This window comes from Oryctolagus cuniculus, chromosome 16 (genome assembly GCF_051225735.1).
Source record: "Oryctolagus cuniculus isolate XC-2025 breed Fujian yellow rabbit chromosome 16, ASM5122573v1, whole genome shotgun sequence".
In the NCBI taxonomy this organism is placed as follows: Eukaryota; Metazoa; Chordata; class Mammalia; order Lagomorpha; family Leporidae; genus Oryctolagus; species Oryctolagus cuniculus.
This window is the reverse complement of record NC_142882.1, coordinates 40019738-40029328: the sequence shown is the minus strand read 5'-3', so window position 1 is coordinate 40029328 and position 9591 is coordinate 40019738. Positions and strand designations below refer to the sequence as shown.

Below are 9591 nucleotides of genomic sequence, written 5' to 3'. Positions count from 1 at the left end.
GCTCTGACTTCATAAGGAGCCCTGTGATGACAGGATTCCACACGCCTATATAAGCGGCTGCCCGGCCCAGGTTTTTGTCCGCTTTACCAGGGAGCTATTTCAGTGACCTGTGTGACTTGGACCCATCTTTGCGTGCGCTTGTGCTGGTTGGTGTCGGTGTGCTGTTTTGTTTGTTTGTTTGTTTCTTATTCTATTTGGTTTTTTCTTTTCCCCACTTTGTTTTAGTTTGTTTTTTTCCTCCTATTTCTTTTTTGGCCCATTGTGTCTTTTTTTGCAGTTTTTTTTTTTTTTCTTTTTGGCTTCTCCCATCTTTAGCTAGGAAGTGCTGCTAGATTTCATAGTGTTAGTGTAGCTATTTAGTGTTTGTTTTTTTGGAGTTTTTCTGGTTTTTGTTTTCTGTTTTGGTTAGATAGGACTTAGTCTTGCCACTGTGTGTGATTAGTGTAGTTAGTATAGGTAGTGTGGCACGGTAGTCAGATCAGCAGGTAGTCCCCTTGTTGTCCCTTTATTTTCTTAGTTATTGTAGTTAGGGTAGCTCCTTAGTTAGCGTCTATGGACAGGAATATTAGCCAGAGCAGAGCAGAGAGTGTAGTTAGGGACACAAGCCTGGAAGGCCCTGAGGACCTGGATGTCGACACCAGCCGTCAGCTTGATCTCCAGTTTCTGTCAGTCCTGGGCAGGGGCAGCTTCAGCAGGGTGCTGCTGGCCTGCCAGCCGTCCAGCCAGCGGCTGGTGGCCGCGAAGCTGTTCAAGGAAGACGAGAGGGACCCTTTCGGCGCCAGGCGAGCGATGCAAGAGGCCAGCATCATGCAGCTCCTGAGCCACGAGAACATCATCGAGCTGCTGGAGGTGGGTTGCGTCGGCCAACACCACTGCCTGGTGTTGGAGCTGGCGCAAAGGGGCAGCCTCCACCAGTACGTGATGAGCCGGGGTGGCCTGCCAGAGCCCGAGGCCATGGTTATATTTGATCAGATCCTGGCGGCCGTGGGCCACTGCCATGAGCAGCGTGTGGCCCACAGGGACCTCAAGCTGAAAAACCTGCTGCTGGACTCAGACATGAATGTCAAGCTGGTGGACTTTGGGCTCAGCTGGCAGCTGCCCGAGGGCGAGCTGGTGTCCGGCTTCTGCGGGACCCCGGAGTACAGCGCCCCCGAGGTGTTCCAGCAGGAGCCGTATGATCCATTTGCAGCAGACCTTTGGAGCCTGGGGGTCATCCTCTTTGCCATGCTGGCGGGGGCCATGCCCTTCACAGGGAAGGACCGGGAGGAGCTGCGGGACTGCATCCAGAGGGGGAGCTACGAGCTCCCGTGTGCGGCCAGCCCAGCCCTGGAGGAGCTCCTGAGCTCACTCCTCAGCCCAGACCCCTGCGACAGGCCTACAGCAGAAATCGCTCGCCAGCAATGGTGGTTTGACCCCTTACAGGAAGAGGCTGAGAGCAAGGAGTTGACCCTGGTGCAGCCCCTGGGGGTTCCTGAGGACCCAGAGGCCCAGGAGTACCTGGTGGGCCTGGGTCTGCTGCCAGGCACTGGGGCCTCCATGCCATCTGGTCCTGGCTGCCCCAGCCCTGTGTCCCTGCCTTTGAACTCGCAGGGCCTCAAGCAGGTGCAGCCCCGTTGGCAGAGCACGGATCTGGCTGTGGCCTCACCACAGAGTCTCCCAGCTTTCTGGGGAGCACCTGCATATGCAGCCACAAGGGAGGTCCAGAGTGCACCTGCTCTTCTCTCCTGTCAGCCCCTGTTGCCTCAGGCCTGTAGGGAGCCCGAACTGGAACCACAGCTGGAGTCCTACTCTGAGCCTGATCCTGACACTGTGCCTGCTATGCTTGCCTCTCCCATCCCTGGACTGTTCCAAGAAGAGAGGAGCCTTGGTGCCAGCCCAGCGCCAGAACCTGTCCCTGTGGCCGCCCCCTCCATTCTCTGCCCCAGGAGCAGTGGGGACCCATTGGTGCCAGAGGTCCCAGCAGCTGAGCCTCAGGAGCCTGGGACCTCAGCATCGGCCTCTGTCCCGAGGAAGGGCTGGCAGGGGCTGGGCAGGAGGATTGGCAGGAGCATCCTCAGATTGCTCCTGCGTGCCTGCTGCCTGCCTGCCCCAGCCAGAGGCCCTGGCCCCCACAGCCGAAAGGTGGCCCCCCGCTAGCCTATCTCAGAGCACAACAAGAACGGGGGTCGCAAACTGAGCCTCCTGAAGCTTTTTCACTTGCTTGAGAGTTTTCTGTGCTTCTCATGAATAAAAATCTTAACTGTATGCATGGAATTGGTCCTGTGTCATGTTTGGCTCCCTGTGTGTTCCTTGGCATGGATAGATGGTGTTAACAGGCAAGAGGATGCCACACGGACTAATGTAGTCCCCTCTCATTGCTCTGGGGGTAACACAAAAGCTGACCTCCAAGACCTAGAGAACACAGTGTTGGTTCCAGAGACTGGTTAGAGTGGGGGTAGAAAGGGCAATGTGGAGTGGATACTGGAGTGTGGGAGGGACGGAGCTGAGAGGGTGGTGGGGTGGTGGTGATGAGTAGTTGGGGAAAGTGGAAGGTGTGGTGAGGCTGTGGAGAGGGAGGGAGTAGAGGACAGTGAGGGAGTAGAGGAAGTGAATGGGTGGAGCTGCAGGACTGCATCCGAATGAGGGGCAATGAGCTCCTGTGTGTGGCCAGCCCGGCGCTGGAGAAGATCCTGAGCTCGCTGCTCAGCCTGGACCTCTGTGACAGGCCTACAGCAGAAATCGCTTGCCAGCAATGGTGGTTTGACCCCTTACAGGAGGAAGCCCACACCCTGGGGGTTCCTGAGGACCCAGAGGCCCAGGAGTTCCTAGCAGTCTGGGTCTGCTGCCGGGCGCTGGAGCCACGATGCCATCTGCCCTGGGGACTCCAGCTGGATGTCCCTGCAGCCAGACTCCCGGGGCCTGGAGCAGGTGCAGCCCCTTTGGCAGAGCACGCATCTGGCTGTGGCATCACCCAAAAGCCTCACCAGTGTGTGGAGCTCCCTTGAACATGTGACCTCGTGGGGGTCCTGAGCGCATCTGCCCTTCTCACCTGCCTTGCCTGTCACCTCAGAGATGCAGGGAGCCTGATCCCGAGCCAGAGTCTGAGCCTGAGCCTGATCCCAGTCGGAGTCAGAATGGGAGCAGGAGTCAGAGTCCCAGCCAGAGTTGGAGCTGGAGTCGGAGTCGGCGCCTGAGCCACAGCCGGATCCTGTTGTTTCCGCCCCCGTGCATGCCTTTCCCCTACCTGGACAGCTGCAAGAGAAGAGAAGCCCTGTTGCCATCCCAGCCCCCGAGCCTGTCCCTGTTGCATCTCCCCCACCCCCTCTCCCAGGAGCAGGTGGGATCCGGTGGTGCCAGAGGTCCCAGCAGCTAAGCCTGAGGAGGCTGGGACGTCAGCGTCTACATCTGTCCCCAAAGGGCCGGCAGGGGCTGGGCAGGAGGATCGTGAGATTCCTCCTGTGTGCCTGCTGCCTGCCTGCCCCAGACAGCGGCCCTGGCCCCCGCAGCCAAGGGGTAGCCCCCAGCTAATCTACCTCACTGTGCAAGCTGAGCTGCCTGAGGGTTCTCATTTGCTTGCGACCTTTTTGTGCTTTTCATCAATAAAAATCATGACTATGCATGGAATTGGTCCTGTGTGGTGTTTGGCTTCCTGTGTGCACCTTGGCATGGTTGGATGGAGTTGACTGATAGGTGGATCTCATCTGTGCAAGCACAGTCCCCTCTCGTTGCTCTAGGGATACCACAAAGGCTCACCTCCGAGACCAGAGAACAGGCAATGGTTCCCAGAAGCTGGCTGTGGGGAGGGGGCTTGATGGAGGGTAGTGGTGGGGGATTGGTTGTGGGTATCGGGGATGGTGGGAGGGTAGGGATGTGGTGTTAGCAAGAGGGTGGTGGGTGGAGGTGGAGGAAGGTGAGCATGATGAAGCTTGTGGAGGGAGGGAGGGAGGGAGAGGCTCAAACATGCAGATTTGCTCCTGCACTGGAGGGACAGGTTCTGGTATCTGTGAAACAGCAGGGAGGTCCTAGTCATTAATGATGTGCATTGAGGCAGAATAACCATACCAATATTCACGTGCATTGCCAATGGAGAACAAGACACCACCCCTTAGGGTCAAGGATCCTGACATCACAGTGTATGGGATTGGCCAGGTGTGGACTCAGGCAGCCACAGGTGGGAGCTGGGCAGGAATTCCAACTGTGGCCTGGGTTCAGCAGAGAACAGAGCTGGCCACATACCCAGTTGTTTCTCTGCAGGTGTTCAGGACACTGAAGCATGTGGCCATATCCAGGCCTTCCAAAGCTGCCTGTGCAAACAGGAGGGAGCTGAATGGAGAGTTGGGGGCTTCCTGCAGAGGACAGAGCCCCTTGGTTTCTATCAGGGGAAGTTGTGGACACAGAGCACTCCACACCCCATTTCAATGTTTCCTCCGTGTTTCTGGGGGATGAGAGGGTGTTCTTTGCTAAAGATCATTTCTTTCAAATCAGGAGGTCCTGAGTGCACCAACACTCTCATCTGCCTTCCACAGTTGCCTCAGGGACTCAGGGAGCCCGAGCCAGAGCCAGAGACAGATCCGGAGCATGAGCGTGAGTCAGGTTCTTAGAGCCGGAGCAGAAGTCAGAGCCGGATCCTGCTGTTGCAACCCCCATGCTTGACTTTCCCCTCTCTGAACAGCTGCAAGAGGAGAGGAGCCCTGTGGCCAGCCCAGCCCCTGAGCCCATCCCTGTTGTAGCTCCCTCCACCCCTTGCTCCAGGAATAGGTGGGATCCGGTCGTGCCAGAGTTCCCAGCAGCTGAGCCTGAGGAGGCTGGGACCTCAGCAGCTGACTCTGTCCCAAGCAAGGGCCACAGGATCTTGGGTGGAGGACTGGCAGGAGGATCAAGGAGGATCATGAGATTCCTCCTGCATGACTTCTCTCTGCTGGCCCCAGCCAGCAGCCCTAGCCCCCAAAATGTATGACCAGATACCATCAAAGTACTACAGAACATTGGGGAGAAATGTTCTATAAGACATTGGCACAGGCAAAGACTTCTTAGAAAAGAACCCAGAAGCACAGGCAATCAAAACCAAAACTGAAAAATGGGATTACATAAACTGTGAAGGTTATGTACTGCAAAAGACACATACATCAAAGTTCAGAGGCAACCAACAGCATGGGAGAAAATATTTGCAAACTTCGCAAATGATAAAGGACTCATATCCACAATCTGTAAGGAGCTCAGGAAACTCAACAACAAAAAAAGAATGTTGTTAAGAAATGGGCAAAGAATCCAAACACATTTTTCAAGAGAGGAAATTCAAATGGCCAACAGACACTTGAAAAAATGCTCAGGATCCCTATCCATTTGGGAAATGTGGATCAAATCCAAAAGGAGGTTTCTCCTTGCCCCTGTTAGAATGCTCTCATACAGAAATCAACAAGCAATAAATGCTGACAAGGATTTGGGGAAAGGTACCCTAATCACTATTGTTGGAAATGTAAAGAGATGCAGCCTTTGTGGAGCCAGAATGGAGATATCTCAGAAAGCTGAATATAGACCTACCATATGACCCAACTATCCCAATCCTGGGAATTTAACCAAAGATAATGAAATCAGCATTTGAAAGAATTATCAGTACCCCCATGCTCATTGCAGCTCAATTCACAAAGCTAAGATAGGGAATCAACCTAGATATCAATCAGCTGAAGAATGGTTAATATTGTATATACTGCACATGGAATACTACACAGTAAAAATGAATGAAATCCTGTTTTTCCAACAAAATGGATGTAAGTGGAAATCATTATACTTAGTGAAATAAGCCAGTCTGCAAAATAAAAATACCACATATTCTCTCTGATCAGTGGTATTCAATAGGACTGAAATTAACACTTTGTGATGCAATGATTTTGAACAGCCCTTATATTGACTATTGAGGAACAATTCTTTTTGTTTTTGTTTGTGTTTCTTACATTTTTCTTCATACATTTGCTGATGCCTCTATTTAATGTAGGGTTAATCTTATGAGTGTAAAGTTAGCTGAAAATAGATCTTTGTAAAAAATAAGAATGGGAATAGGAGATGGGGGAGGAAGGATGGGAGTATGGGTGGGAGGGAGATGGGGTGGAAAGAATCACTATGTTCCTAAATTTGTATATATGAAGTTCATGAAGTTTGTATTCATTAAATAAAATTAAAAAATAGAAACAAATCTTGTAAAAAAAAAAAAGAAGCAAGTGCCATCTACACAATGGAACAAATGGGCCTGATATCTACAGAACATTTCAGCCCACTGCTGAAGAATACTCATTCTGTTCATCAGTGCAAGGAACATTCTCTAGGATAGACCATATGCTAGGCCATAAAGCAAAACTCACAAACTCAAACAATTGAAACCACACCATGTATCTCTTCTGACTACAGTGGAGCACACCTGGAAATTAACAACGTAAGAAACTCCAGAAAGCACATGAAGACTGAAAATATGCTCTTGAATGAACATTGGGTCATAGAATAAATCAAAAGGGAAGCCAAAAATTACTGGAAATGAATGTAGATGACAACCCAGTGTATCAAAACCTATGAAATGCAGGAAAAGCAGTGCTAAGAGGACAATTTATAGCAATTGGTGCCCACATCAAGAAATTTTACAGGCAGCATAAGTGATCTATCAAAGTCTCACGAGGATTTAGAAAAATGAAAACAAATAAAACACAAAATTAGGAGGAGGAAAAATATTAAAAATAGAGAAGAAATAAACAAAATTCAGACAAAAAATTTAAAAGATCAATGAAATGAAGGTCTATTGTTCAGAAAAAAAAAAAAACGAACGAAACTGATGCACCATTGGCCCAACTAGCCAAAAAAAGGGGTAAGATTTAAATAAATAAAATCAGACCCGAAAAAAGAGATGCTACAATGGATACCACAGAAATAAAAAGAACCACCAGGAACTACTACAGACAATGATAGGACAACAAGTTGGAGAATCTATAAGAAATGGATAGATTTCTGGACACACGCAATTTACCAAAACTGAGTGATGAAGACAAAGAGAACCTAAACAGACCAATAATCAAGATGGATGTTTTGTTAGTAATAAAGACCTATGCAGCAAAGAAAAACCCAGGACCAAGATGGCTTCACTGCTGAATTCTACCAAACTTTGAAAGAAGAACTAATTCTAATTTTTCCCAAACTCAAGAGAATTGAGAGGGAAGAAATCCTCCCAAACTCTTCCTATGATCACATTAATTCCAAATCCAGAAAAATACAAAAGAGAAAGAACTATATATAGATCAATATCACTGATAAACATAAATGCTAAAACCCACAACAAAATACTAGTTAATCAAGTCCAACAAGACATCAAAAGGATCATTAACCCAGACCAAGTGGGATTTATCCCTAGAGTGCAGAGATGGTTCAACATATGCAAATCAATAAATGTGATATATCACATTAAAATTGATGAATAAAAACCATATTATTATCTCGATAGATGCAGAGAAAGCATTTGATAAAATACAACATTCTTTCATGATAAAAAATATTAAGTATATTGGGTAGAGAAGGAATATTCCTTGAAACAATGAAGGTGGGCCCAAGGACTTGGGCCCATGCACCCACGTGGGAGACCTGGAAGAAACTCTTGGCTTCAGATTGGCACAGCTCCGCCCGATGCTGCCAAGTGGGGAGTGAACAAGCAGATGGAAGACCTCTCTCTCCCTCTCAGCCTCTCCTATCTGTGTAACTCTGATGTCAAATAAACAAATAAATCTTTAAAAAAATCAAGGCAATTTTTGACAAACCCAGAGCTAGCATTGAATAGGGAAAAGATGGGAACATTTCCACCAAGATAGAGAACCAGACAGGGCTATTCACTTTCACCATTGTTCACTTTCACCATTGCTATTCAAAAGACACTACATGAAAAGGAAATCAAAGAGATACAAATGGGAAAAGACGAAGTCAAATTTTTCCTATTTGCAGATGACATGATCTTATATACAGGAAAACCAAAAAATCCCACTGAGATTCTTGGAATTCATTAGAATTTGGTAAATTGGCAACGTATAAAATCAACAAACAAAAATCAATACCCTTTGTATACATAGACAATGCTATGGCTGAGAAAGAATTGTAAGATCTGTCCCCTTCATAAGAGCTACAAAAAATTTAATATCTTGGAATGGATCTGACTGAGGTGGTGAAGGTTCTCTACATTAAAAACTATAAAACATTAAACAAAGAAATAAAAGAAGATACAAAAAGGAAGAATTTTCCATGTTCATGGATTAGCAGAATGAATATCATCAAAATATTCATACAACCCAAGGCAGTTTACAGATAAATTGCAATCTCAATCAAAATATCAACAATATTCATCTCATATCTAGAAGAAACGATCCCAAATTTCAAATGGAAAAGCAAGAGAACTTGAATAGTTAAAACAATTTTATACAAAAAAAGAAAAAACTGAGCAGAAGCATCACAATACCAGATTTCAAGACATTACAATACCAGATTTCAAGCATTACAATGCCAGATTTCAAGGGCAATTATAATCAAAACAGCCTGATACTGGCACAAAAAAAGACATGTAGACAAATGCAACAGAATAGAAACTCCCCAAAACCAGTCCATGCATCATCCACCTACTAATCTTCGACAATATAGTTAAAATGAACCTGTGGAGCAATAACAGTCTCTTCAACAAATGTTACAGGGAAAACTGTATCTGTATGTGCAGAAGTATGAAACAAAACCCCTACCTTACACCTTATACAAAAATCACATCAAAATGGATCAAGAATCTAAATCTATAACCTAGAAGAAAACATAGGAGAAACTTCAAAATACTGAAGTACCAAGCTGAAACTGGAGGAGAGAAAGGGATTATTTTTTGGTCAATATTCTGATGATGTGGGCTGTCATTGTGACACAGTAGGTTAAAGTCCCAGCCTGTACTGCTTGCTTCCCATAGGGGTGCCATTTTGAGTCTGGCTGTTCCGCTTCCCATCCAGCTCTCTGCAATGCCCTAGGAAAGAAGTAGAAGATGGTCCAAATCCTTTGGCCCCTGCACCTGTGTAGGAGACCTAGAGGCAGCTCCTGGTTCCAGGCTTCAAAACAGCTCAGCTCTGGCCATTGTGGTCATTTGGAGAGTGAAGCAGCAGAAGGAATACCTCTCTCTCTCTCTCTGGAACTACCTCTCTGTAACCCTGTCTTTCAGATAAATAAAATAAATCTTAAAAAACTAAAAGAACAAAAATTCTCCCATGATGGATATACTGAGTTAATAGATATTATCCTGTATATTTAAATCTCCCACATACATTGATATTGTTAGTTAAACTGTCACCATTATAATACAATTTCTCTGTGTGATTTTGATCAGATGTTGTACTAGATGCAACAAAGAGTAACAAAAGGGGAGGAAACTAGGTCATGCTAGCTAGAAGATTAGCGATAATGCCTACTGCTTTTCATGATAATCATAGGGGAGAGTAAAGCTTGAGCCTCCTAATGTTCCAGGCATGCCCAATAGCAAAGCTATGAGGATGGCACGGATTGGTGTTCCTGGTATGCAAATGTAAGTAGTTTACAGTACCACAAGGGGGAACTTGGGACTTG

At 47.1% G+C, this 9591-nt stretch overlaps 1 protein-coding gene across 1 annotated transcript; it reads left to right on the top strand.

Annotated features, from left to right (window-relative positions):
- The first annotated feature begins 552 nt into the window (after window positions 1-552).
- On the top strand, window positions 553-2427 carry LOC149121694 (MAP/microtubule affinity-regulating kinase 3-like). Its single transcript, XM_089315612.1, has 2 exons — window positions 553-1510; window positions 2303-2427. Exons 1-2 carry the CDS (start codon window positions 553-555, stop codon window positions 2425-2427), a joined length of 1083 nt encoding a protein of 360 aa, XP_089171738.1.
- The last annotated feature ends 7164 nt before the right edge of the window (window positions 2428-9591 follow it).

Excerpts from the sequence above, each read along its gene's own strand:
- LOC149121694 (XM_089315612.1), top strand. The coding sequence starts at position 553 with ATGGACAGGAATATTAGCCAGAGCAGAGCAGAGAGTGTAGTTAGGGAC. Across the intron at positions 1,511-2,302 it reads GGAGTACCTGGTGGGCCTGG|ATGGTGTTAACAGGCAAGAG; the intron begins GTCTGCTGCCAG and ends TGGCATGGATAG.